We start from the raw sequence: 26,028 nt of genomic DNA, 5'->3' as shown, positions 1-26,028 counted from the left end.
AGGGGTAGGGCTGGCCTCGATGCAGGGACGGGGCCACGGACCATGGCTGGAGCAGGGAGGGCCAGGCTACGCCACACCAGGTCCTCCCCACCCCCTCCCACCCAAAACGCCCCAGTGCCACCCACAGGATCCCGTCCACGGCGGCGCCCCCTGGGGGGCGGGCTGGAATCTCTGGTTAGGAGGCGGAGTCGGTGTGTGCGTGTGAGAAGGCCTCCCGCATGCTCACGGGACCCAGGGTGTAAGCGTGCGAATATGGGCGTGGATGCGGGTGTCCCATGCTGCAGGCGTGTGCGCCACCGTATCTGTGTGTGCGGGCGTGAGTCTGCACATCTGTACGCAGCTGCCGTCCACGGTGTGCACACGCACGTCAGGCCCACCTATGACCTTGTTCACCTGGGCTGCACCCTCCCCCACCCCCTTGCTCCCAACCTCACCAGGCCCAGCAGCCCAGCACCAAGGCCCCCGGAGCCCACCCGCCCGCCCGGTGCCCGCCTGCCTGGCGCTACCTGCTCTCCCTCCCTCAGCACCGCCCTCCCACCCTGCCGGGAGCCCCACCCCCACCCCCCAGGCTCAGACCCAGGTCTCCAGACTCAGAAGTGACTTTATTTCTGTAGAAGAGGCTCACAGCTGGGCTGCTGGGCTGGGCCTGGCGTGGCCCAGCTTCCCCTCAGAGACCTGGAGGGCCCAGCCCCCTGCCCTCACCCCCAGACCCCCTGCCCACCCGACGGACGATGGGCACGTGGCCTGGAGGTGACCAGCTGGCTGGGACTCAGAGCTGGTGGAGAGACAGGGAGGGGCAAGGGCCTCGGACGTGGAGCCAGGCCCAGCCGAGCCAGGCTGAGGAGGGCAGCCAGGCCCAGGGAACAGCTTAGAGGCCCGTGGGGAGGGGGGACCTCAGGGCCCAGCCCCGAGGAGGGCGGGCCCCAGGCTGAGCAGGAGCCCCCCGGCCAGGGCCCAGGGGCTGCCCCCCGGCCCGGGCACCCCGTTGCACAAATCCTTCTCGCAGCAGTCCACGTCTACTTTCAGGATCCCAGAGTTAATGAAGCCCATCAGGTAGTCTGAGAAAAAGTGCCGCTTGACGAAGTCACAGGAGGCAGCACACATCCGGTTCACCGAGTGGTCCTTCCTGCCTGGGGGGGGGGGGGGGGCTGAAGTGGCAGCCCTGCCCGGTCCTCTGCCCAGCAGACAGTCTCACCCACCCAGCCGCCCCGTGGCACGGGAAGGGCGCCTCTCGCTGTCCCACCGCGGGCCAGGTGGCACCTCCCGCCCCCCCGCCGGGCCCGCTTACTGCTGCTGGGGTCGGTGATGCGGACGCTGGCACACACTGTGTCCGAGGGCTGGCACTGCTTCGGGGTGCAGTGGCTGGAGTTGGTGGTCAGCGTGCAGTCCTGGCACCACAGGCCGTGAGCTGGGCAGGCCCGAGGAGCGGGGTGATCAGAGGGATTGGGGCCGGGCGGCCAGCCCCCTGCACCCCCACCTGCCTGCTGCCATGTGGCTGTGGCAGCCGGGCACCCCCCCCCCCCCCAACAGGGCCAGGGCCAGACCAGCACGGAGGGCAGGCCCTGGAGAAGCCGCCTGGCTTCCTGCTGGCGCACGGGGGGTCCCCCCCTGGGGCTCCGGAGCCGCCTCCCTGCCGCTCAGAGGAGCACCCACACCTGAGCTGCCCTCCTGCACCCCGCACACCCGCACACCCGCCCCCTCCCAGAGCTCGGTTGGTTCTAAGCTTCCAAGGACCAAACAGGACTTGATGGCGTGTGGATGGGGCTCAGAGGGTGAGGGGGTACAGGACCCCTGAGCGAGGGCATCCCTGCCCGACCAGCCCGTGCGAGGCCCAGAGGAGGAGAGCCAGGGGGCGAGGGCCGCAGGGTGAGGGTCTTGGGGTGAGGGCCAGGGGGCGAGGGCCGCAGGGTGAGGGTCTTGGGGTGAGGGCCAGGGGGCGAGGGCCGCAGGGTGAGGGCCAGGGGGCGAGGGCCGGGCTGGGGGCCCAGGAGGGGGTGGGTTTGAAGGGGGGCCCACCCCGGCTCTCCCGGCGACCTGGCCCCCGGGTGGGCTGCCCCAGACTCACTGGGCGCAGAGCACAGGAGGGCGGCCAGCAGCACCAGGCCGAGGCCCCTCATGGCCGGGGGCAGCATGCTCCGGGCGGGCCTCGCGAAGGCGTGGGCGCTGCGGGCGGGGTCCTCTGGGGCGCGGGCCTGGCGGGGAGAGGCCGGGTCAGCAGACTCGGGCCGCGGACCCTCGCCTTTTCCGCCTCCAACGCGACCTCCAGCCCCGGAGCCAGGGCCGGGGTCGCTGGGAGCGCGCACAGCCCCACCCCCCGCCCATCCCCCAGGCGTCACCGCCACGGCAGCCCCTCCGGCGAGACCAGGCTGCCCGCCGGGCACGGGGACAGGCCGAGGTGCCCCCGCGCCCAGCACCTGGGATGGAGGTGGTGTCCGCGCGCGTCCTCTCCTGGGGGCGGGGGGGGGGGCGGTGCGTCCGGAGGGGAAAGGGCAGGGCCAGGTGCGAGGCCGGGTACCTGCCGGCGGGGGGAGGGGCGCACGCCACGTCCCCACCCCCACCCCTGGGCTCGGGAGCCAGGAAGCCCGCGCAGAGCCCCCTCCTGCCTCCGCCCCCGCGCGCGCTCGGGCGCTCACCGCGGATCGGAGCGTGGAGCGCAGGCCGCGGGTCGGGGGCGCACTCACATCCCCGGGCGTCGGCGCTCCGAGGCTCCGGGCGGGCGGCGCGGGCGCGGGGAGCGGTGTCCTTCGGTCTCCCTGCGGACCGGAGCCCGGGCGCAGCCTCGTCTTTCGGGGGACGCAGCCGCAGACGCGGACCCCGCGCGAGGGGCGGGGCGGGGCGGAGCTGGGGCGGGGGCGCGCGGGACGGGGGTGGGGGCGGCGGGCGACGCGCGGCCGGGGAGCCGGGGCTCCGGGGGCTCCGGGGTCCGAACCCGGTCGCTGTCGGGGCGCCCTGTGCCTGAGCCAGCGGCGCTGCCCGCCCTCCCCACGCCCGCTCCCTCCGCCGCCTCCGCTCCCCCACCCCGGAGCGCGCGGGAGCCCGCCCCTCTCTGCTCCGCGGAGGTCCCCTCGGAATTTCTCGGAGGAACGTTTACTGCGAAAGGAAGCGAAACGCACAAAGACGCAGGGAGGGAGGGAGGGAGGGAGGGAGGGAGGGAGCGCAGGTGCGGGTGCAAGTCCCGATCCGGGCGCAGCGCCCTGGGCCCCTCCCCTCCCCAACCCAACCCGGTTCTGGGGTTCGGGGCTGTTCCCTCTGAGCGCCCCTGTGGACACCCCCCCTTTCCCCCCAGGCAGCCCAGGACTGCCCTCTCCACCACACACACCCAGGGCCAGTCCCCACCCGGAGCGGGACCCCCAGGCTCAGCTTCGTCTCTCGCCCGCCGCCTCTCCCCTGGCCCCGGGGCCTGAACACCCGCAGCCGCGGAGCAAACGTGGGGGTCGCTCCTTGCGTCCGTTTATCCTCGGTTCTCCCCGCTGCTGGCCTGGCGCGCCCTGGGGCCCGACAGCACCATGAGAATCGCACCTTAGAGGACGGTGGCCGCTGATGTGTCGTCCTGAGATGCGCCAATCACACCCACTGTGCGCTCCAAAGAGCCGGCGCGGCTCCGGGCTGAGCAGCCTGTGAACCAGGAGGTCACGGTTTGATTCCCGGTCAGGGCACCGTCCGGGGTGTGGGCTCGATCCCATCAATGATTCTCTCTCATCATTGATGTTTCTCTCCCTCTCTCCCTCTCCCTTCCTCTCTGAAATCAATAAAAAAATATTTTTTTAAAAATGAACCTTTAGCCCTAGCCGGTTTGGCTCAGTGGATAGAGCGTCGGCCTGCGGACTCAAGGGTCCCGGGTTCGATTCCGGTCAAGGGCATGCACCTTGGTTGCGGGCACATCCCCAGTAGGGAGTGTGCAGGAGGCAGCTGATGGATGTTTCTCTCTCAGCGATGTTTCTAACACTCTATCCCTCTCCCTTCTTCTCTGTAAAAAATCAATAAAATATATTTTTTTAAAAATGAACTTTTGGCCAAAACCGGTTTGGCTCAGTGGATAGAGCGTCGGCCTGCGGACTGAAAGGTCCCAGGTTCGATTCCGGTCAAGGGCATGTACCTTGGTTGTGGGCACATCGCCAGTGGGGGGCGTGCAGGAGGCAGCTGATCGATGTTTCTTTCTCATCAATGTTTCCTAGCTATCCCTCTCCCTTCCTCTTTGTAAAAAAAAAAATCAATAAAATATATATTTTTTAAAAAATGAACCTTTGGAACCCTAACCCTAACCCTAACCCTATCCCTAACCCTAACCCTAAAAAAAAAAAAAAAAACCCTTGATCTATATCTCAGCACAGCCCCACAGCATCCCTGCCCACGGGGATTGTCATCATCCCCATCTTACAGAGGGGGAAACCGAGGCCGCGAGAGGTCGGGCTCCCTGCCAAGGTCACACGGTGACACGTGACCAGTGACGACACGGATGTGGCCTCCCGCTCTCCTGCTCCAGAGCATGAAGGCAAAGGCGGACATGGCAGCAGCCCCGCCTCGGGGCTGGGGCTCCCGCACATCGGGGAGCCCTCCAACATGAGCTCCAAGCCGACAATCCACAAACACCCACAGAAAACAAGCCTCCGGAGTGAGATGCAGCCGAGACGGTGACCCGCGGCATGGACGTCCCACGGCCGCTCTGGGTGGAAGGCCTCAGATCTGGGCGTTTTGCGGTCTGTGACCACTGACCCTGCTCCCCGGACACAGCGGCACCTCTAGCGATGGGAACGCTGCGCCGACATGAAAAGGCCGCAGAGACCTGGGGAGAGCCGTGCCACGTGGGAACAAGAGGGAGTGAGGCATTGTTCGGGCTCCTTTGCAGTGGTTCTCAGCCTTCCTCACGCCGCGACCCTCTAACACAGCTCCTCATGTGGTGGTGACCCCCAACCATACAATTATTTCCGTCGCTACTTCGTAACTGTGATTTTGCTACTGTTATGAATCATCATGTAAATATCTGTGTTTTCCCATGGTCTTAGGTGACTTTGCTAGCGGTTCTCAACCTGTGGGTCGAGACAGTAGCAAAATCACAGTTATGAAGTAGCAACGGAAATAATGTTATGGTTGGGGGTCACCACCACATGAGGAGCTGTGTTAGAGGGTCGCGGCGTTAGGAAGGCTGAGAACCACTGCTTTACAGGAAATGTCCAGGACAGAAACATCCAGAAGAGACGGCGAGTAGACCAGTGGTTGCCCGGGAGAAAGAAAGAATGGGCCGTTTCTGCTAATGATCCAGGGGTTTCTTTTCCAGGGATGAGAATGTTCTAAAAATACGGAGTGGCGATGGTGGCACAAGTCTGAATATACTGAAAACCGCTGAGTTGTAGACTTTAAAAGGGTGGATTTTATAGGATGTGGATTATATTTCAAAAAAGCGGCTGATAAACTCGGCAAATGTGTGAGGCAGTACATTAGACACAGGTGAAGAGGGAATTTGTGAACTGGAATATAAATCGAAAGACATGATCCAGAATATAGCACCAGGGACAAGGAGGTGGGGAATAGAAAAGAAGCGTTGGCCCTGGCGGGTGTGGCTCAGGGGACAGAGGTCGGCCTGTGGACGGAAGGGGCCTGGGTTCAATTCCGGTCAAGGGCACATGCCGGGGTTGTGGGCTCGATCCCCAGTAGGGGGCGTGCAGGAGACAGCCGATCAATGATTCTCATCACTGATGTTTCTGTCTCTCTGTCTCCCTTTCCTTCCTCTCTGAAGTCAATAAAAATATATTTTTTAAAAACGAAAGGAAAGAAACGTTAATACACAAGGAACAGTGTGCCAGAGCTAGTAATATCACTCCCAAAGGACAGACAGTCGATATTTGAAGACATTATGCCTGAGAATATTCCAGAACTGATAAGGATTTCCAGAGAAGCATAACATTTACTAAACAGAATAAACAAAAAGCAATCACCCACACGTAGGTTCCACACCGCCAACTGCAAACCGCCGGAGACGGAAGACCTTCAGGGTTCATTTGCATAGAGTCCTTTTATAGGATAAGATATATACACTTTTAAATAAAGTCAATTTGTATTTAAAAAAAAAACAAAAAACCCTGGATCCGGGTGAGGCTGGGTCCCGGGTCCGGGTGAGACCACGCACCCCTGGGTCCGGGTGAGGCCACACGCCCCTGAGTCCGGGTGAGTCAGTGCGCACCTGAGTCCACATGAGGCCACGCGCCCCCTGGGTCCGGGTGAGGCCACACGCCCCTGAGTCCGGGTGAACCCGTGCCCCTGGGTCCGGCCGAGACCAAACCAGAGGGAGTCGGACCTGCATTACCACCATTTGTCCACCATCCAGAGCTGAGGGGTCAGTGCTGACATGTACACATAAGGAACTGGTGGACATTGAAATTGGGTCTCTAAAGAACTGTTGGCCCAGAAAGAAACTCACTACAGACTGATTCATTTGCCTGTCAGCATAACTATTATTGCTCGTCTCACATTCGGTTCTTATAAGTATATTTCTAGTGACACATGATCTCGCTCATCTAGGGGAAATGATGAACAACATAGACTGATGAACAAGAACAGAACCAGAAACAAGGAGGCATCGATTGGACTATCGGGCCTCAGAGGGAGGGTAGGGGAGGGTGGGGGGAGGGGGGAGAGGTCAACCAAAGGACTTGTGTGCATGCATATGAGCCTATCCAATGGTTAAGTTCAACAGGGGGTTGGGGCATCCGTGGGGAGGGGTGTGGGATGGGAATGGGGGGATGAGGACAAATATGTGACACCTTAATCAATAAAGAAATTTAAAAAAAATAAAAAATAAAATAAAATAAAAAAAGATGAAAGACCTTTAAATCAGCCAAAAAGCGAGGGAGGTCAGCGTTAACTGGGTGGCAGCCGGACTGGCAGAAGCATTTCAGCAGCAACAAGGAAAGCCCAGAGGCGGGGACATCAGCCTGGACCGTGCTCGGAAGGAAGTCGCTGAGACCGGCGCTGAGGCCGTGGGCTCTGAGTGGAGCGGACTGCCTCCCGTGGGAGTGGTGGGCCTCACCCAATCAGTGGAAGGGCTGAGTGGAACTGAAGACTGGCTGCCCCTGAGCAGGGGAGGGGCGGGGGGGGGATGCCGCCAGCAGGTGGCCTTTGGACTTGAGCTGAAACTTGGGGTCTTCCTGACTCCCCCGGCCGCTGGCCACCGGCCGGCCTGCAGGTGCTGGACGCGCCAGCCTCCATCGCTGCACGAGCCAGGTCCCCATCGCTGCTCAGGACCTCGAAGCCATCCCCGAGTTCCCTCTACTTTGTCCCAGACACTGCGAGCCATAAGTGGTGTTGTGTTAAGCCCCTGCCTTTTGGGGTTATCTGTTATGCGGCAAAAGGGCATACAGGTGGGGGGGGGCATGACGGGGGGGGCATACGGGGGGGCACGATGGGGGCAGGAGGGGCAGGAGCCGGGCGTCCAGAGGGAGTTAATGCCTCAGGAGGTGGGGCCAGCCCCTGGGCAATGCAGCTCTGGGCCCCAGAGAGCGGAGACCTGGGCTCTCCCACGCCGGGCTTGGTTGCCAAGGAGACAGAGATTCCTATCCCGGTTTCCAAGCCACTCTGCCTCCCTCCCAGCCACGTGGGTCAGCTTCACCCTATCAGGGCTGTGCAGACACGAGTGACAATCTGCCGTGATTGGCAAAAGGACGGGCTTTCTTTCGGGCAAAGAGCCCGGTAAGCCCCCCCCTCTCCCCCCCGTGGGCCTGGGGCGGGGTGACAGCTGGCCTGCCCTCCCTCTTCCCAGCCTGACCTGCCCAGGTGCCCAGATCCTGGCGAGGGGCACCGGGATCTTGCCCTGACAGGTGCCACTCTGGCAAGTTGCCGGAAGCCTGGGGCGACTCTGTGCTCAGGGTCCAGGATCCTGGGCGAGCGCGGCCCCCAGCACGGCCTCTCCGCGGCGGTCAGGACCAGGGACAGGGTCAGAGGCCGCCGCTCTCCAGCCATCGGCCAGGCGTCCGGGGCTCAGAAGCCCAGAGAACAGGCAGACTCTGTCCCGGGCCCTGGCGGGGAAGGGCCGAGGCTGGGGTCCGGGGAGAGGTGCAGCTGAGCTCCCCACCCGGTATTTGTGGGGATACCATCAGACGCCCCCACACCTCGGAGACTGGGGATGTGGCTGGCGGCCGAGTGACGAAGGACTGCTTCCGAAGAGACTGACAGCTGGCCTCCCAGAGGGGCCAGCCGAGGGCCAGCAGGGACCTCTGTCACCCACAAGGCCCGTTTCCTGCAGGGCTGCCCGGCTCCCAGACGGAGACCATCCCTGACCCCGGGGCGCCCCAAAATAGTGAGGGGGGAGATGTGTGCTGGGCTGAACGGTGGCCCCCAAAAGATGTCCAAATCCTAACCCCAGACCTGGGACTGTGACCTTACGGAAAAAAGGGTTGCCGGCCGGCGTGGCTCAGTGGTTGAGCGTCGACCTATGAACCAGGAGGTCACAGTTCGATTCCCGGTCAGGGCACAGGCCTGGATTGTGGGCTCCATCCCCAGTGTGGGGCATGCAGGAGGCAGCCGGTCCATGGTTCTCTCTCATCCTGGATGTTTCTGTCTCTCTCTTCCTTCCTCTCTGACATCAATAAAAATACATTTAAAAATAAAGAAAAAAGGGTCTTTGCAGATGGGATTACGTTCCGGACCCGGAGCTGAAGCCCTGGGGTCCCCTTAAGGGAAAGGAGAGGGCGCCCCGTGCAGACCGAGGCGGGGCCCTCCCCTCCCCGTCCCCTCTCTGGGTCACGCCCTTCCCCCCTGACCCACGGACGGCACAGAAGCACCTCGCAAACCCGAGGGTGAGGCTTGGAGCAGAGCTGTGGGCGGCCGCGGGTGGCCGTGCTGATGTGACCTCGGGAGGGGCTGGCGCGGTGAGGCAGAGGGAAGGGCACTGGAGGTGAGGAGGTCGCCGAGGGGCGTGGCCGGGACAGATGTGGGTGACCTGCCACCGAGAGGGGGGCAGGCGAGGCACGGACATAGAGGGGGGGCTGCGGGGGTTAGGGGCTGAGCAGGAGTCACCTGGGAGGGCACCTCAGAGCAGACGGCACTTCCAGCAGAAAGCATAGAACTTAGACTTTCACCAACCTCGTCACCATCGTGCGCCGTGCGGAGGTGACAGGCTCCACTGCGGGACACGGCGTCCTGGAGAGAACCCCGTCCGCCCGCCGGGAGCAAAAATAATGACTGGGACACCGAAGGCCCTTGGCCCCGACTCCGCTCTCCGGAGATGCTGCCCTCACGAGCCAACCCAGAGAGACCCTGGAAAGGCACGGCGTCTGCACCTCGGATTCGCCAGGGCACCAGGTGGACAGAGGGAGGAGGAGGGGCCGCAGGGGGCAGGGAGGGTGGGCGCTGGGCGCGGTCCCCGGTCCGGGAGGCGGCATCGGGGAGGTCTGTTTGGCTGCTCAGTGCCCCCCTCCGGGGCCCTGTTGTGCCCGTCTCTGCTCTGGCTTCAGTCTGTCAGCTCCCTCCCACGCCGGGTCCTTCAGGGCCCCGGTTCCTGGCTGCCAAGAACTGGGGCGGCAGGTCTGCTTCCCTGTCCATGGGGGCGGGGGACGGTTCCTAAACATCCTGGAAGCCTCCACCCGAGGGCTCTGCGCGCCCCTGCGCCCCGTGGTGTCTGGAGCCCTTGAACCTGCCGCTGAGGTGGGAGACGCCAGCGATGCCCTCAGACCGAGCCCCCTCCCCAGAGCCCACACCCCTGGGGCGGGGTCGCCCGGAGGAGGCAGATGGGTGTTTGGGGGGCCATCTGTGTTGACATGTACCCAAGGAGATGAACACGTATGTGCACACAGAGCCTGCACACAGATTGCATGGCCGCTTTGCCCCGAATGGTCAGAACGTGGAGCAGCCGCGATGGGTAAGGGAACTCGTCCATCCAGGCGGTGGCCTGTGATCCGGCGCTCAGGGCCCCGAGCCTTCAATCCCGGGACTTGGAGAGACTCACCGCTCCTGAGCGAAGGCGCCAGTCGGAGAAGGGAACACAGTACGTGAGTCCACCCGGCGTGGCAGACGCCAACGGCAGCGCTGTGGACACCGTGACAGGACCAGCAGTCGCGGGGGGAGGGGGCGCAGCGGGGCGAGGATGGGGAGGAGGAGGAGGAGGAGGGGAGCGCAGAGGGCTGGGGGGCTGTGAGACCCTCTGCATGCTGCTGTCATGGTGGACTCACATCCTTAGACATGTGTCCAAACACACGAAGCTCGGCCACGCAGCCGGACAGATGTGAAGCAGGGACTCGGTGGTTACAGGGTGTGGTGCAGGCTCATGGGCTGAGGAAGCTCCCCTCCCCGCCCCCCCCCCCCCGCAGGGCTGTCACAGGGGGGTCTGCGTGGGGCGGGGTATGGGAATCTCTGTCCCTTCCTCTTCATTCTGCCGGGAACCTAAAATTGTTCTTTACAATGTCCTCTTTTTTAAAAAAAAGTTTAAGAACTGGGGGCTGTAGGGGGGTCAGGCTAGGCCAAGGGCTGCTCTGAGCTGGGCACGCCTCACCTGGGCACTGGGTCTCCCTCCAGGAAGGGAGGGGCTGGGACCATCTCACGCGTGAGGCCCACGAGCCCTGATGGCCTAGAACTTCACACTTCCTGCCCCCCCCAGGCCTCCGCCGCCCCTCGGTGCCCTCCCTGCGCCCCCTCCAGCACCAGCACCCCTGTTTCTATCTTGCTGACCTGCGGGCCTGGGTGGGGCCCCCTGAGGCTGCTTTCTCTCCCGCACCTGCACGTTCCACTGGGGTCAGACCCAGCGGCCAGTGGGGACACAGACACCCGCAGGTCAGGCCGCCCTCCCCTCTGGGCGCTCCCGCTGCTTGGAGGGAGAGAGGGCCCAGCAGTCTTCCCCCACGCTGAAGGTCGGGGCACGAGGCACCGGAGGACCAGGCACCTGGGCTGCGCTGAAGAAAGAGGCGAACGCGGCCTCCATGTCAGCAGAAGGGTGTGTCCAGCTCAGGGGACAGCACCTGTGGGACCGGAGGTGGGGGCGGGTCTGAGCCTTCCCGGCCGGGCTGCAGCCCTGGACCCAGGCCAAGACTCCAGGCCCTGGGTTGGGATTTGCAAGGTGCTGCCCGGGCCGGCTCTCAGGCGGCCACCCGTGCTGCCTGCCCCACAGCTGAGGACAGGCCAGTGTGGCCGGAGCACCTGGGGAGGGTGGGCCCCATGCTGACAGGAGGCGGGGCTTGGGGCAGCCAGGAGGCGGGGCCTGGGGCAGCCAGGAGGCGGGGCTTGGGGCAGCCAGGAGGCGGGGCCTGGGGCAGCCAGGAGGCGGGGCTTGGGGCAGCCAGGAGGCGGGGCTTGGGGCAGCCAGGAGGCGGGGCCTGGGGCAGCCAGGAGGCGGGGCCTGGGGCAGCCAGGAGGCGGGGCTTGGGGCAGCCAGGAGGCGGGTCCTGGGGCAGCCAGGAGGCGGGGCCTGGGGCAGCCAGGAGGCGGGGCTTGGGGCAGCCAGGAGGCGGGGCCTGGGGCTGGCAGGAGGCGGGGCTTGGGGCAGCCAGATGGACCAAGCTCTGCACAGATGCAAAGCCTGGGAGGCAGGGCCACTTCCTCCCTTTTCACACACAGGACAGTGTGTGCTCTCTGCCCGCTTCACCCATGTAATATTTTTCTGGCTCAGGACATGAGCTGCTTCCTTCCTCTCCGTGGTCACAGATCCTTGCAGTTATTCTGAAGTTTTTGTGTTGTTTTCTGTTAATCCTCATCCAAGATATTTTCCCCATTGATTTTTAGAGAGAGTGGAAGGGAGAGGGGAGAGAGAGAGAGAGAGAAACATCAATGTGAGAGAGACACATGGACTTGCTGCCGCCCACAGACACCCTAACCAGGGCCAGGGATGGAACCTGCAACCCAGGTAGTGCTCTTGACCCAGAAGCTACGACCCTTTCATGCACAGGCTGACGCTCCAACCACTGAACCACACCAGCCATGGCTATTCTGAGGTTTTTTAAGGTCAGTTGAGGTAGTTGAGTTCCACTTCGATAAAGTAAAGGACGACATGCGCGGCCCGGCTGGCAGGCGGCGCTGCAGGGCTGAGGCGTGGGGCAGGAGTCAGGCTGGGGCAGAGCCGCACAGATGCATGGGGTTCCCCAAGGCCAACCACACTGACTTCCCTTCCCTGGTCCCTGAAGTCCGGAGGGAAACCATCCAATTGTTTGAGGCTGGAGCTGGGGGGCGGGGGGGGCAGGAGCCTCCAGGAAGCCCCTAGCAATGCTCTTTATCACACTTCCCACGGGTCCCGGGCCCCAGCAGGACAGAGAGCAGATACGCAGCGTGCACAGACACACGCAGACCACGGCCTGCATAGACCACGGCCTCAGGATGAAGGCGCTCGCGGCCGTCCTGCTCGCCCTGCTGCTGTGCCAGTGGCCAGGTACTCAGCGAGAGGCCGATGCTGCAGCCAGGGGGTGCCACACCGTCCCCGCCCATGGGGACCCGCAGCCTGGGGACAAGACGGTGCTTGGGAAGGAGGGCATGAGGCCAGAGTCTGAGGCCGGAGGGAGGTGGAGGGGGCTGCCCTGGGCCCCCACAGTCTCCAAACCTCCCCAGCCCCAGCCAGTCCTGGGGGCACGGGCTCCCCTCCCTAAGTCCCAGACTTGGCCTCTCTGAAACACAAGCTTTGGAGTTTCCCCTCCAGCCTCAGTTTCCCCCTCTGTACAATGGGCAGGTGGGCAGGCCATCCTGGGGGGCGGGGCTGCTGTCCAGAGCCGGCCACAGCAGCTGGTGCTGTGAGGACGGTGCCCGGTCACACTCGGGGAGGTGAGCAGCCTGGGAGACGGGGCGGGGTGCGCACAGGGCCGTCCCCCCCACCCCCAGCTGCGCCCTCTGCACCGAGGAGTGGAGGCTCACGGGGTCCCCGTGGCCAGGGAGAGGACAGACACAGGACGGGACGGAGGACGAGGACCTGGGGCCGGAGGGCTACGATGACGACGACGAGGAGGAAGATGAGGTCGAGGGGCCCGAGGACAGAGGTACCGTCCACTGGCCCCGGCCGCGGGCACGCGCTCCTCACGCTCAGCCCTTCCTGTGGGCACCGGAGTCCAGGCCAGGTGGGGGCTGGAGTGATGGACAGACAGGCCCCCTGGGGACCTGCCTCCCAGCCAGGGGGTGCAGGGAAGGAGGGGAGCCTCATCAGCACCCTGACCGGGACTCTCGACTGCCCCCCACAGTGGGAGCCCAGCGGAGCCACTAGGGGGAGGGCAATGGTGCAGGGAGGGGGGTTGAGCAGGGATTCACCAAGCAGAGGGGTGCAGTGGGCCCAGGATGGAGCGGCCAGGGACACACAGACCCCAGTTGAGTCCCATCAGAAATACTGGAGCAGCCCTGGCCGGTGTGGCTCAATGGGTAGAGCGTTGGCCTGTGGACCGAAGGATCCCGGGTTCGATTCCGGTCCAGGGCACATGCCTCCGTTGCAGGCTCCTCCCTGGCCCGGGCCCTGGTCAGGGCTCATGCAGGAGGCAACCCATCGATGTGTCTCTCTCACATCCATGTCTCTCTGTGTCTCCCTCTCCCTCCACTCTCCTGAACAGTCAGTGGGAAAACATCCTCGGGGGAGGATGAGCAACAACAACAAAGCCCAGGAGCCGCCTGGCCCGGGCGGGAGGGCAAAGTGGGGGGCCCGGGCCCGGGCTTGGGTGGGCTCCTGCAGGGAGCAGGGAGCCAGAGGGGCTCAGAGCAGAGCGCGGAGCACAGAGGAGACCCCCCCCCCAAGCCCTCACCCAGACGGCTGGGCCCCCCTCCTCTGGCCCACCCACGGGGGTAAAGCCGAGGGCAGCGCCAGCATCCAGCCTGCGAGGCCCGGGACTCCCAGCACCGCGTCCCTACCCCCCCAGCATGTCTGCCCCCCCCACCCCCCCACCCTCCCCGCATTCCCCGTGGCTCTGACACCCCAGGCCTCAGCCAGCGTGAGCTCTGAGGGGCCGGCTCTGCCTGGGACCAGCTGGGGGGCCTTGGAGGGCAGAGGCTGCGGGAGAGCTGGGGGGAGGGGGTGGGGGCGGTGATGGAGGCTGAGCCCCTGTCCCCAGGACTGCGGTGCTACACCTGCTCGTCCCTGCACAAGGGGGAGACGTGCCAGCAGACCCTCCGCTGCCCCCTCAGCCAGCGCTTCTGCAAGGCCATCATTTCGCGGTGGGACACTGGTGAGTGGCCACAGACACCCCAAGGCACACGGCCCGCCGAGGGCCTCCTCCCTGACCCCCCTCCAGCGTGATTCCCCCTTTCTCTGCCCCCCCCTCCAGAATCGGCGCCTCTGACCGCCTACTCAGGGTGGTGCACAGACGCCTGCAAGCCGGTGTCCAGGACGATCGAGGGGACGGAGGTGACCACGAACTGCTGCCAGACCGCCCTGTGCAACTCCCCACCCTGGCAGGGCGGCGGGGCGAGCGGCCCCCAGGGCAGCCCCGCAACCGTGGCCGCCGCCCTCCTGCTCAGCCTGTTCCTAAGCTGCGGGGCCGTGGGGTCCTGAGTGGAGCGGGCCCTCCCCCTGCCTGCCAGCACCCTGCCCAGTATCGTCCTCTCCTGCCCCAGTTTTGGAGAATAAACTTGGAGGCCAGCACTGGCTCCTCCCAGCCCACCTACATTGCCTCAGTTTCCCCGTCTGCCCTCTTCCCCCTCTGCCTGTGCATGGAGGGCTGAGCAGGCCTCAGCCACTGGCTATGTGCCTGGGGAAGTCCACCTCTCCCCCCAGCTACCTGCCTCCGTCCGCTCATCTGCCTCCCCTTCTGGGGGGGGGGAGGCTGCAAAGACTGGTGGGGGGGGGGCAAGAGTAATGACAGGACTGGAGAGGAGAAAGGGGGAGGCAGAGGTGAGCCAAGGCAGGACTTCCGCCACCCCCTCAGCCTGGTGGGTGCAGGTCCAGGGAGTGGCGGAGGGCTGGAGCAGGCCTGTGGGCTCCTGAGCAGGGGAGCGGCAGTGGGAGGGCGTGGGGAGGAGCGCCCAGCCTGCCGGGGCCAAGGGTGGCCCTGTCCCTGTCCCTGTGGGCTCCCCGTGTCTGCTCTGGCTGTGCTGACCTGTGTGCTGGCTGCTGCACATTTGGCCTTCTTTAAAAAAATTTTTTTAAGTTGATTTCAGAGAGGAAGGGAGCAGGAAAGAGAGATAGAAACAGCAATGGTGAGAGAGAATCCCAACCACCCTGTCTCGCCCCTGGGGAAGCAGGAAGCCAGCCCCAGGCCTCAGAGGGTTCTCACCAGCCCCTGCCCCAGCCCGGGGGAGGCCCTCCAGAGCGGGAGGCTGATGCCGGAAGCTTCCGGAGCCACGTGCCGTGGGTCAGGGCTCTGCCCGCAACTCAGATGCTGTTGGAGCTTCTCGTCTGCCCTGCGTGTGACTGGGGGGCCCAGGGCCCTCAGGGCAATAAAGGGACTGAGGGGGCCAGGGCTGAGATGGGACCAGGCCTCATTTCCTGGCTGCGACCTTGGCAGGCCATTAGCCTCTGTGCTCAGGTCCCTGCTCTGACCTTGGGGCTGCCCTGGGTGGGGTCAGGCTCTGTGCTGTCCTCTGTGGGGCGTCCGTCTGTCCTTCTCCCCGGCCCTGGGTCAGCCCGCTGGCCCTGCTCCCTCAGTGACCCCCTCCACTTGCCCCAAAAGAGGAGGGCAGTGCCCGCCTTTGGGCGGAAGCACCCCTTCCCTGCCTCGCCACCCCCACCCTGAAACCAGCCCCTGAGGCCACGGCGGGGCCCTGGCACTGGGAGTCAGCTCAGGGGGGACACTGTGTTCCCTTCTTATCTGGGTCCAGCAGCCTCTGGGGCCCCTGGGGAGCAGAGCCTCCTTAGGCACCCCTCCCATGCAGCTCCCATCCTCCCCAAAGACTCTGGGTCCCCGCCCCCCTCGCCCCCCTCAGATCCATTTTGTCCTGTGGGGCACCTGCCATTTTCGCTTGACCCACCCCACCCGTCTTGGCTTCTGCCAGCACAGGAAGCAGGTGGCCGCAGCGCGTTTCCTGTCCTTGTTCTCGAGCTGGAGAAGGGGGTGAGGAGGAGGCAGGAGTCACCCCAAGCGGGACCTTCCTGAGGACAGAGACTGCCATGGCTGCCCCCCACGCTCCGTGACAGCGGGGTCTGCAGGGACAGGACAGGTTAGCGTCCCCACGGCCAGCAGGAACTTCCCGGAGCAGAGGGGTGACCTCAGGCCTGTGCACCTCGCAGGACCCCTGACTCAGGGCGGGTCCCACCGGGGGCGGCGCTCAGCACCCAGCTGACGCAGGGAGGCGCCACCGGGAGGAGCGCGCCCCTGGGACCAGGGCTGGGTCTCCGGCCTCGGAGAATGGGGGGTGGGGAGAGGCGGGGCGGGGGCGGGGGAGTGGGGAGAGGGTTGGAGCAACGTGAGAAAAGGCTTCACGCGTCGTCCCCGCTCTTAATCACCGTCCATTATTCCTGCCCGAGATGGGCGGGGTGCAGGGGTGAGTGATGGAGTGCGGGAGAGAGTGCGGGGACACAGAGGGAAGGAAGGGGCGCAGGGGTGCAAGAGGGGGTCTCAGGGCGAGTGACGGGCCAGCGGCACCCGACGGCAGTGGGAGGAGCCGGCTGGGGGGCGGAGCCCTCCGCGACGCACCACAGAGAGGCCGGGAGCCTCGCCTCCTAGAGCGGCACCGGAAGGGGCGGGCCCATCGGCGGGCGCTTCCGGCAGGCGCCGTGGCCCGGCTGCGGGGCTGCGCTGCCACCGAGGGCTGTCTCTGAGCGGAGGGTCTGCGGCCGGGCTCGGCGAGGGTGGCCTCCTTCCCCGCCCGCCTTCAGCCAGGGGCTCCCGGGCCCCTCCGAGAGGGTGTGGGCCCCGTACACGGGCCTCCACGCCTGGGCTCCCGGCGCCGCGGGCGGAGGGCGAGGCTGCGCGAGGACCCGCTCCGCGCGGATCGAGGTGACGGCGTCGCCCGCGCGGCTGGCGAGGCTCTGCCGTCGGCGGGGCGCTGCCCTGTTGGGCCTCCCGCGTCGGCCTCGGCTCGGCCGCAGCAGCCGGGGCCCCAGGCGGTGCCCGTTTGCCCCGAAGTCACAGCCGCTGGGACGCGGTCTCTCCCTGAGACCCAGGCCCCTGCGGCGGGGGCGGGGCTGCGGTGAGCGAGGTTCCCGGGAGCCCGGAGCCGCTGGCTCCGAGGGGCGCGGTCCCGGGAGCAGCACAGGGACCCCGAAGCTGCACAGCAGGTGCCAGCGCCCTCGCCCAGCCGGCAGTGGGGCCGAGGCGTGCGTGTCCCTGTGGCGGTCCCTCTGTCTGCAGGCCTGGTCGTCCCCGTGCTGAGCATCGCTTTGTCCCCGGGGTGCACCGCACGCGGAGGAAGCCGGGAGGAAACCCGGTCTCTGCGAGAGGCGCCCGCCAGCCGGAGCCGGAGCCGGAGCCGGGCCTACTGTGTCCTGAGCACCGAGCAGCGCCCGCCCTAGACCGGAACTAGGGGCTCGGGGATGAAAGGACACGACCCTGCCCTCCACCCGCGCCCCCCAGGGACACGGCCGCTTCCGTGTGGAGAGCGGCCAGAATCCTCAGAGCGGAGCCACGCAGGCCCCCGGCAGCAGGTGTGGAGCCCCGGAAGGGTCTGGACCGAGAAGGACCGAGGGGCATGGACATGAGCCGAGGTGAGTGTGCACCGGCCCTGGAGGCCTCCCAGCCGGTTGCGCTTTCCTATTGGTTCTCGGTTTTCACTAAATCGAGGCCCCAGCCTTGAGCTGCAGCTGGTGGAGTGGGGCTGAGATCCCCCTCCCTGCCCAGCGGAGACGCCCCTTCTCTCTGCGTGCTCCCCGGAGCCCAGACCACCGCCCTTCACCCCAAGCGCTTGCTCCCCCCTGCTGCCCCCTCGGAGTCAGGTGTATCTGCACTTTTCCTCTAGAAGAAACCAGATGCTCAGGCTCTTGCCACGCAGGGAAGGCCATGTGGTCATTGAACGCATTGTGTCCGCGCGCTAGAGAAGGGGGACGCCCAGGTGTCGCCTTTTGACCTAACAGAGAATTCAGAGTATTTACCTTCCAACATTTGCCGCTTGGAATATTGTCCCTAGAGCACCGCCGTTTGGGGTGAGACCGCCTGCCAGGATGCTGGGCTCTCGCAAACAAGGTTGACCCGCACCGCCACCAGACGCCTCAGCTCAGAGCGCCGCCTGCAGCGATGGATTGAGGACTCGGAGCCGCTGTGTGGGGCCCAGAGGACAGGGCTGCCTCCAGGTCTTGGGTAGTTACTCTCAGGAGCGTCACAGAGCTTGAGTGTGTGAAGGCTCGATGCTGGAATCCCGTCAATCGGGAAAGACAGATGAGGGGGCTTTTTTCTTTTTTAAGTTTTATTTGCAGAGAGGAAGGTAGAGGGAGAGAGAGATAGAAACATCAAAGATGAGAAAGAATATTGATCAGCTGCCTCCTGCACGCCCCTTACTGGGGATCGAGCCTGCAACCCAGGCATGTGCCCTGACCGGAATCGAACCTGGGACCCTTCAGTCCGCAGGCCAACGCTCTATCCACTGAGCCACACCGGCCGGGGCTGGGATGCTTTAAGATGGAATTAGGAGCAGCAATACTGGATTTTCAGACCCTGGGCTTGGCCCTCCATGGGAGAGCCAGCTCGGGCGGCGTGCTGCCAGGAAAGGGGCTGCGCAGGGAGCAGCGAGTGGGCAGGCGTGGTTGGCGCAGGGACGCCTCTGAGAAGGGCCCTGGAGCAGAGCTCTGAATGGGGGAGGGGCCAGCCCACCAGTGCCCGCTCTCAGGGCCTGTTTCCGGGACAGGAAAGAGGGGGCATGTTTGGGGACCTAAAGGAGGCTGGGTGGATGGAGGGAGTGAGTGGTCGGCCATGAGGTGGGCCAGGGCGGAGGGGGCAGCAGTGTGGGGTGTGAGGGAATCCCTGGGGGGTTCGGGCGCTGGCTGCTGTGTGGACTGGATCCGGAGGGAGGGGAGGGAAGGGCTGGGGCAGCCACCAGGGAGTCCACCCTGAGGTCATGCAGGTTGGAATCCAGGCCCAGGTGGTAGGAGGTGCCTTCCGGGAGGGGCACATGGCTCCTCCCCCTGTGGCTCCAAAGGCGCATCCTCTGGCCCTGAATACAGGAAGTGAAGGACCAGGAACTCCAGCGTGGGGTCCGCCAAGGAGGCGTGGCCCGTGGTGCCCGGCTGGGCACCTGACAGGTGTGGGGACCGTCTCCTGGCAGATTCCTGGGTTAGCAACTGAGCAGACGCCGCTGCTGTCTAGAGATGGGGGAGCCAGCCAGAGTGAGTGCCGGGGTTCTGGGGCCCGGGGTTCTGTTTGGTTGTGACCCGTGGAGATGCTGTTAGGTGGTCAGGTGGCCACGCGTGAGCAGGGGCGGGAAGGGGAGTCCCCGTGGCCCCTCCCCCTTCCCACACTCCCTCGCCCTCAGGCTCCTGTGCGCTCGCCTTGGTGCTCAGCCCCGCAGGGTCGCCATCACTCCTTCTGTTGCAGGTCTGCGGGAAAGTGCCGAGTGCTCAGGCAGGGCCCTCTAAGGAAGGTTCCAGAGAAAGGCCTTTGTGAGGCCGGAGGACTGCGCCCGCCTTTCTCCCCCTCACGGCTGCCTCATCCTGGGCGCAGAGACATGGAGCAGCCGAAGGCGGGAAGAGGAAGACACAGATGGAGGGGGGCCCGCCGGAGAGCCCCTCTGGCCGAGAAGCACAGCAGGGAGCCCGGCCTGAGCCCCGAGGACGGGGCCCACGTCTTTGACGCCTTCGATGCTTCCTTTAAAGACGACTTCCAGGGGGTTCCCGTGTTCGTCCCTTTTCAGAGGAAGAAGCCCTGCGAGTGCGGGGAGTGTGGGCGCCTCTTCAAGCACAGGACGGACCTGGGCCGCCACAGCGCCGACGTCACCAAGCACCGGTGAGAAGCCCTTCACATGCGGCCAGTGCGGGAAGGCCTTCAACTGCGGCTCGAATCTCCTCAAACACCAGAAGACGCACACCGGAGAGAAGCCCTAGGAATGCAAGGAATGGGGGAAAGCCTTCGCCTACAGCTCCTGCCTCATTCGCCACCGGAAGCGGCACCCCAGGAAGAAGCCCTGAGCGGGAGCTGTCCGCTCAGCACCGCCCGCTGCCGCCCTGCTGTGGTGTCCACTCGGCTGTGGCCGCTCACCAGCTCCATTGAGGTCGTTGGCCACTGGGTGCCGAGCCCGTGCCCACGCAGCCGGCAGGAGGCCCGTGGCCCCGAGCCCGACGGCAGAGCTTCGGCTGGCTGCGATCAGGGCCCTCTCGGGCTAGAGCACCAGCCCTTCAACCAGCCCCTGTGTGTCCTCCCGGCCGGCCGTCGTCCCAGATAAGCTGCCCGACTCACCCTGATGGGCCACGTGGCATGCAGCTCCCCAGGCCCGAGTGCTGCCCCGGATGTGACGGCATCTGTGGTCCAGCTGCACCGGCCACACAGACCCCGGCCACCTGCTGGGTGAGCTGCAGGGCGGCCTCCTGTGACCAGGGTCCCGTCGGGATCCAGGTTGGCCAGGGGGGCAGGGCTGCTGCCCAAACTCCCCTGCGGACCCTGCAGACCTGGTTTCTGAGGCCTGACGTCACCGCCCCTCCGGGCGAGCACCCAGGGTGCCTCAGCTCCAGTGCATGCCTGGGTCTTGGCACTGGGGTGCCCGCGTGGGTTACATGCACTGCTCCACGTGTGCCCGGTGTCCCTGCAGCCTTGCCCACACGGCATCCTGGTTCTCTGTTCCGCGTCTGTGCCTCTTGGTGTCTGTTTCCTGGCAGGTGTGCCCTCGGTGCATTGGCCTCTCCTTCCTTCCCCTGGGGAGAGGACGGAGCCCACGGACCCCGGGCTCAAGTGGCCGTGGCCGTACGCACGCTCACACATGGCTCGTGGCCTTGGGCTGTGGTGGTGCTTCCCACTGTTGATTTATCGTCAGAAATTTAACCCTAATAGTCAGAGTGGCTGACTGTTACTTTGTGGTCCCTTCACACCCTCGGAGGGCGTCCTCTGCTTCCCGTGGCCGCCTGTGGCCTAGCGTCCACCTGGTCTCCCTACTGCACTGGTTCCTGGTCACTCCACTGCCCGGCACTCGGCATGATGCCTCCTGTCCTGGGCTGTTGGCACCGGTTTTCTCCGGCAATAAACATCTGTCCTGACCCCTTCCCTGTGTTCTGTTGACCTCAGCAGCTTGGGGGTGCAACTGGGATTCCCCAGGGAGCCACCACCGACCCCCCTCCCCCCGAAGCTGGCCTGGGCCAGCACGGCCAGAGACCCAGCTGGTTGCTGCCTTCTGTGGGTGTTTCGGGGGGCAGCCTCACATTAGCCAAACCCCTGAGACAACACACATCAGAACAGGAACTTGCTAACTGGAGGGAGTGGCCCCTGCAGTGACAGGATACCGAGTCCCTCTGCAGGCGCCACCTTTGTGGCCCTCCCTCCCTGGGAAACCCATGGGGGTGTCTGGGAGGCACCGGGCTAGCTTCCTGGGCCCTGGGGCTCCCCGCTTCAGGTCCTACACCCTTGCTCGCTCTGCCTGCCTTAGAGCAGGAGAGGCGAGTCTGCTTCCCAGAAGGGATCCCCGACAATGTCTAGGGATGTTTGCTGTTGTCACAACTGACAGGTGGGGACAGGGAAGCTGCTGGGATCCCACAGGGCGACCCAGAGGTCAGGGGAGCTGGAGGTCAGGGGAGCTGTCCGCAGAAAGCTGAGCACTTGCTTGATGAGATGCCATTCAGCCGGAGAAGCCTGGCAGGTCCAGAGGACAAGGCCGGTGACCCCGAACGTGGGGTAGAGGCGGGGGAGGGGGGAACCCCCGCGATTGGCTAAGTCTCCGCAAGGAGTAACCAGAACCCCCAGGCCCTGTTCCCCCAGGGTGACAGGGTGGCCGGGAGGAGAGGCGGGATAGACAGAAAAGGGGAACTGGTGAGGGTCAGGCCCGCCGCCCTTGCCCACTCGTGGACAACACAGCCCGGAACAAGCTATGTGTGCGCTTCCATCACAAGCCCTGGGGCCACCGAGGCGGGTCCTCCAGGCGCCCAGAGCGGCCGGAAGTGCGCGCGGCCAGGGCGGGGGGCGGGATCACTTCCGGTCTGCTCAGACGCGGCGGCCACCCCGGGCTGGAAGGTGAGTGGGCACCTGGAGGGAGCGGGAACGGGTGCGGCGGCTACGGGGGCGCCCGGCTCGGCCTGCGCTCGCACGTTGTCCCGGCGAACCCGGCCCCGTAGCCGCCGCCGCCGCGTGACCTTGACCCCGGCCTCGGGGGGCGCGGGTGGTCGCCCCAGAGCGGAGAGGAGGCCTCCGCCGGGTGGCGGCGCACTGGCCCCTGGCGACCGCCGTGTCTGTTTGCCGGCGCCGCCCCATGCGCTCGGAGCCCGAGGGACGGGAACCGTCAGGCCCGCTTTGCAGATGCTAAACTGAGGCTGAGAAGTCCCCGGTCCGAGGTCGGCGGCCAGCGAGTGTGAGCACCTGACCCGGCCGGGCAGGCTGCTCTCTGCAGGCAAGCGTCCCCCCCCCCCCCCCCGCCCCAAGTCGGGCCTTCCCCCCGGGGCACGGGCTCCGCTGGGAAGAGGGGGCGGAGGAAGGTTTGCTCCTGGGCCGGCGGCGTGGACCCTGCGCTCACTGTGCCCGTGTCCCTGTGGGCGTCCCGCGTGACAGCCGGGGTTGGGCCGAGCCTGCTCCGTCCCAGATGAGCCCCAGGACCTTAACCGAGCACTTCAGGTGACCTGGGGGGTTGAGGACCTGCACCCAGATCTCGTGACTGCAGCCCCGCCTTGTGTCCACCCACCTGGCTGCCCGAGACCCTTCCCATTGCTAGGGCTGAGGCTGCCGGAGGCTGACCCAGAAGGTCGGGGCCCTGGCGGGACCCCCACTGGGGCCTCCCGCTTCTTCCGTGCAGCTGCTGTCGGCCACCACCGCAGAGCGCGCATCCCTTCCCGTGTCCCGCCTCCCCCCCTAAGGAATCCTGCTTCATCGCACTAGCCGGCCTTGCTCACCAGATTCAAGGAAAGTGTCTTTGACCCCAAAAGAGGCTGAGCGCCATGGGCAGGGCCGGGAGGTACCTCCTGTAGCCCCCGGGGCCCTGCGGGTCTGAGGAGGGCTTTTTGGGGGAAAGTCTCAGTGAGATTCAGCCTAGAATGTTCGTGCTCCAGGAGACAAGGTTCCGTTTCCGACCTCCACCTCCCCCAGGCCAGCGGCCCCCTGAGGCAGTGCAGGTTCCTCTGGGGGAAGCAGCCGTGCTTTGTTCTGTGGGTGTGTGTGTGTGGGGGGGACACACCCGGCCATTCGGGGGACAGCTTTCGGATCTGTTTCTGCTGATGACGTGGAACAACGTCCCTGGGATCACCCCCCCGCATGCCTATCCCTCTCACCCCCTCATCCTGCCGTGCTCTTCATTCCCCAGGTCCGGGTGTGCACACCTCCATCAGGCCGGGGCGATGGCAGCCCTGGGGGACAGGCAGGAGCCCCCTCGCATCCCGCCCCCTGTCAGCGTGGAGCCACCAGGGACGCCTGGAACCCCCCACCAGGAGGCGCCGCTTCACTTCCACGGCCGCCAACACGGTACTCACCCGGCTCGCCGACCCTGTGGGCGGGACCCAGGCAGCTTCCGGTGCTGGGCTCCCGCACCCGCAGGTCCCGTGGGGACCCAGGCAGCGTTGGCTGAGCGGGGCCAGCGTTGTGAGCAGTGGTTCCTGGGGACAGTCCCCCGGCCTGTTTCTTTTGGGAGGGGCGTCAGGGGCAAAAAGAACAGCTTCCTCCATGGCTGGGTCTTAGATGGAAGCGAGTCCCGCATCTCCCTCCCCAAAACGGTGCCCAGAATTCTGGGCCGGCTGGTGTGGGCGGGCCCAGGGGCCTAGCCCCGCCCCCTCACCCCCGCAGGGTCTGAGTTGTGCAGATGTGGAAGGAGCCGGCGGGGAGGGTGCCCCTGGGCCCGGCTCCTGCTCAGAGGGACCGTCCACGCCCACGTCCCCAGGAGGCCTCGCCGCGGACACAGATACGCCGAGGTCCGCGGGGCAGCGGCTGTGCTGAGAGCCAGGCTCTGAGCGGGTCGGAAGCCCGGGGCAGGCCTCTCAGGGCACTAGCAGATGAGAAAGGTTGGGGTGGCCTGATGTCCCCCAAGGTCACTGCAGGACCGGAACCTGAGTTCCGAGCAGCACCCTGGGCTGGGCTGGCAGGAGCCTCCTGGCCCTGCTCGGCTCTGGTGCACCCGGCGGGCCCTCCACGCACCGGGCAGGCCATGGGGGGTGCCTTGGGGGGCAAGGGGGTGTGCTGTGCGTTGGGGGTCATGACCTAGGAGCAGGTGGCATCCTGTAGGCTGCTGAGAGAGCCCTGGACTGGAGAGGCGGGGAGATGAGCCCAGCCCCCCTGTACCCCCAGGCTCCCGCGGCCACAGCCCTGAAGTGCTCTCGCAGCCCCGGTGGGAGAAGGATCTGGTGGGCCTGCATGTCCAAGACGTGGAGGAGGTCCAGGTGGGCAGGGACGCCTGCTGGCCAGGTGAGAGCGGAAGCTGCCCGCCAGCCGCGTGCCAGGCTCTGCAGCCCCACAGCTTCAGGCCCCACCGCCGCCAGGCCCCGGGCGCCGCTGCCCCCGCCCCTCCCCCACGCCGCCCCTCTCCCAGAGGCTTCCCGAGGCCCCGAGTGCAACCAGACCCCCCCGAGCCACCTGCCTGTGGGACTGGGGGCTCCTCCTCAGCACCACCGCCCCCCAGGGTGGCAACTAGGGCGTCCCTGGGCCCCTCTTCCCCCACTTGTCCCCCAAATCAAGCTCTGGTTCCCAACCCCTTCTCCCCGCACCTGGCTGGGCTGCTCTGATCTGGGCCCTCAGTTCTCAGTCCCCCCCACTTCTGCCCCTGAGAAGCCAATCCCGGCGCCCGCCCCACCCGGAGGTCCTGCTGGTATCGGGTCTGAGGTCGGTTCAGGGAAGGAGAGCGGGAGGGGCGGGGAGGGGCCCCTGGAGGAGCTTTGGCTCAGGGTCAGGCACCTCTTTCCAGGGAGGGGGCACCGCGCCCTCCTCCTGCGGGTCTGGGCAGCGCCCTCCAGAGCAGCGGCTCTGCTTCCCGCAGTCTGTGGCGCCCCTGTCCGCCGGGTCCCCCAGCGGCATAGCCGGGCCCAGGGGCGGGTGGGCGCGTGGGTGCGTGGGCGGGCGCCATCCACCTCTCGGCTCCTCGTTTCAGATTCCGAGTCGGAGCCTGAGCAGGCGCTAAGGTCTCCCTGCCCGCCGGACCCTGCAGACGGGGCGGACCAGGGCGGGGCGCTGAGGGCCCTGCTGAGGGGCCTCCCCCGCAGACCCGCGTGTGCGGACAGCTTTGCGCAGGCGCCCGGCCTGGAGCAGCCGGCGGGCCAGCCGCCAGGGCCCAGGTCCTGCTCCCCGAAGAGGGGCGCCGGCCGCAGGACGCTCGTGCCGCAGGGCGCCTTTGGGACCGAGGGCGGCCCGGAGCTGGGGGACTCAGGCCTCGGCCAGGACTCAGGCCTCGGGGGGCGGCAGGGCCCGCGGAGCGGGAGGCCGCACCGGTGCGAGGCCTGCGGCAAGAGCTTCAGGTACCAGTCGCTGCTGCTGAAGCACCAGCGCATCCACACGGGCGAGAAGCCCTACGCCTGCCACGAGTGCGGCAAGCGCTTCCGCGGCTGGTCCGGCTTCATCCAGCACCACCGCCTGCACACGGGCGAGCGGCCCTACGAGTGCGGCCAGTGCGGCCGCGCCTTCAGCCACAGCTCGCACTTCACGCAGCACCTGCGCGTGCACAACGGCGAGAAGCCCTACGAGTGCGGCGAGTGCGGCCAGGCCTTCAGCCAGAGCTCCAACCTGGCGCGGCACCGGCGGCTGCACACGGGCGAGCGGCCCTACGCCTGCGGCCAGTGCGGCAAGGCCTTCGTCTGGAGCTCCGTGCTCATCGAGCACCAGCGCATCCACACGGGCGAGAAGCCCTACGAGTGCGGCGCCTGCGGCAAGGCCTTCCGCGGCCGCTCGCACTTCTTCCGGCACCTGCGGACGCACACGGGCGAGAGGCCCTTCGCCTGCGGCGCCTGCGGCAAGGCCTTCGGCCAGAGCTCCCAGCTCATCCAGCACCAGCGCGTGCACTCGCGCGAGTAGGGCCCAGCCGGGCCTCCAGCGGGAGGGGCAGGGGGCTGCAGCCTTCGCTCCTTCCCCGCTGGCACCGCACACGCGCAGGTAGCGACCCGAATAAATTCCTTTTAAT

The 26,028-nt window shown here is 66.1% G+C and overlaps 4 protein-coding genes across 7 annotated transcripts; 3 read left to right on the top strand and 1 right to left on the bottom strand.

Annotated features, from left to right (window-relative positions):
• Window positions 1-750: 750 nt before the first annotated feature.
• LY6H (lymphocyte antigen 6 family member H) lies at window positions 751-2,737 on the bottom strand. Its single transcript, XM_054708615.1, has 4 exons — window positions 2,682-2,737; window positions 2,066-2,192; window positions 1,289-1,408; window positions 751-1,130 (listed from the first exon to the last, which is right to left on the bottom strand). Exons 2-4 carry the CDS (start codon window positions 2,130-2,132, stop codon window positions 895-897), a joined length of 423 nt encoding a protein of 140 aa, XP_054564590.1. The 5' UTR covers window positions 2,133-2,192; window positions 2,682-2,737; the 3' UTR covers window positions 751-894.
• Window positions 2,738-12,214: 9,477 nt separating this feature from the next.
• On the top strand, window positions 12,215-14,513 carry GPIHBP1 (glycosylphosphatidylinositol anchored high density lipoprotein binding protein 1). The gene is made up of 4 exons (XM_028136668.2): window positions 12,215-12,343; window positions 12,837-12,941; window positions 13,995-14,108; window positions 14,208-14,513. The coding sequence occupies exons 1-4, from the start codon at window positions 12,292-12,294 to the stop codon at window positions 14,432-14,434; spliced, it is 498 nt and encodes a 165-aa protein (XP_027992469.2). The 5' UTR covers window positions 12,215-12,291; the 3' UTR covers window positions 14,435-14,513.
• A 2,844-nt stretch (window positions 14,514-17,357) lies between these two features.
• Window positions 17,358-20,997, top strand: ZFP41 (ZFP41 zinc finger protein). Its single transcript, XM_054708602.1, is given in 3 exon segments — window positions 17,358-17,524; window positions 19,344-19,748; window positions 19,750-20,997. Coding segments are annotated over 2 exon segments (459 nt in total). The 5' UTR covers window positions 17,358-17,524; window positions 19,344-19,473; the 3' UTR covers window positions 19,934-20,997.
• A 916-nt stretch (window positions 20,998-21,913) lies between these two features.
• Window positions 21,914-26,028, top strand: GLI4 (GLI family zinc finger 4). Of its 4 annotated transcripts, none has more exons than XM_054708598.1 (5): window positions 21,940-21,959; window positions 22,242-22,332; window positions 23,236-23,393; window positions 24,210-24,326; window positions 25,006-26,028. In XM_054708598.1, the coding sequence occupies exons 3-5, from the start codon at window positions 23,270-23,272 to the stop codon at window positions 25,920-25,922; spliced, it is 1,158 nt and encodes a 385-aa protein (XP_054564573.1). In that variant the 5' UTR covers window positions 21,940-21,959; window positions 22,242-22,332; window positions 23,236-23,269; the 3' UTR covers window positions 25,923-26,028. The 4 variants fall into 4 exon arrangements, with proteins under 4 accessions (XP_054564574.1, XP_054564570.1, XP_054564573.1 ...); XM_054708596.1 differs by having other exon boundaries at window positions 21,945-21,959; window positions 22,118-22,332; XM_054708599.1 differs by lacking the exon at window positions 22,242-22,332 and having other exon boundaries at window positions 21,914-21,959.

The sequence above is a fragment of the Eptesicus fuscus genome, chromosome 19, assembly GCF_027574615.1.
Source record: "Eptesicus fuscus isolate TK198812 chromosome 19, DD_ASM_mEF_20220401, whole genome shotgun sequence".
NCBI lineage: Eukaryota > Metazoa > Chordata > Mammalia > Chiroptera > Vespertilionidae > Eptesicus > Eptesicus fuscus.
Note: the sequence above shows the minus strand (reverse complement) of the source record. Positions and strands in the feature narration are given on the sequence as shown.

Coding starts and splice junctions, on each gene's coding strand:
- LY6H (XM_054708615.1), bottom strand. CDS start 2,132: ATGCTGCCCCCGGCCATGAGGGGCCTCGGCCTGGTGCTGCTGGCCGCC. Junction 1,409..2,065: donor CCTCCTGTGCTCTGCGCCCA/GTGAGTCTGGGG, acceptor GGGCCTGCCCAG/CTCACGGCCTGTGGTGCCAG. Junction 1,131..1,288: donor CATCACCGACCCCAGCAGCA/GTAAGCGGGCCC, acceptor CCCCCCCCCCAG/GCAGGAAGGACCACTCGGTG.
- GPIHBP1 (XM_028136668.2), top strand. CDS start 12,292: ATGAAGGCGCTCGCGGCCGTCCTGCTCGCCCTGCTGCTGTGCCAGTGG. Junction 12,344..12,836: donor GCTGCTGTGCCAGTGGCCAG/GTACTCAGCGAG, acceptor CCCCGTGGCCAG/GGAGAGGACAGACACAGGAC. Junction 14,109..14,207: donor CATTTCGCGGTGGGACACTG/GTGAGTGGCCAC, acceptor CCCCCCCTCCAG/AATCGGCGCCTCTGACCGCC.
- GLI4 (XM_054708599.1), top strand. CDS start 23,270: ATGGCAGCCCTGGGGGACAGGCAGGAGCCCCCTCGCATCCCGCCCCCT. Junction 23,394..24,209: donor CTTCCACGGCCGCCAACACG/GTACTCACCCGG, acceptor CTGTACCCCCAG/GCTCCCGCGGCCACAGCCCT. Junction 24,327..25,005: donor CAGGGACGCCTGCTGGCCAG/GTGAGAGCGGAA, acceptor TCCTCGTTTCAG/ATTCCGAGTCGGAGCCTGAG.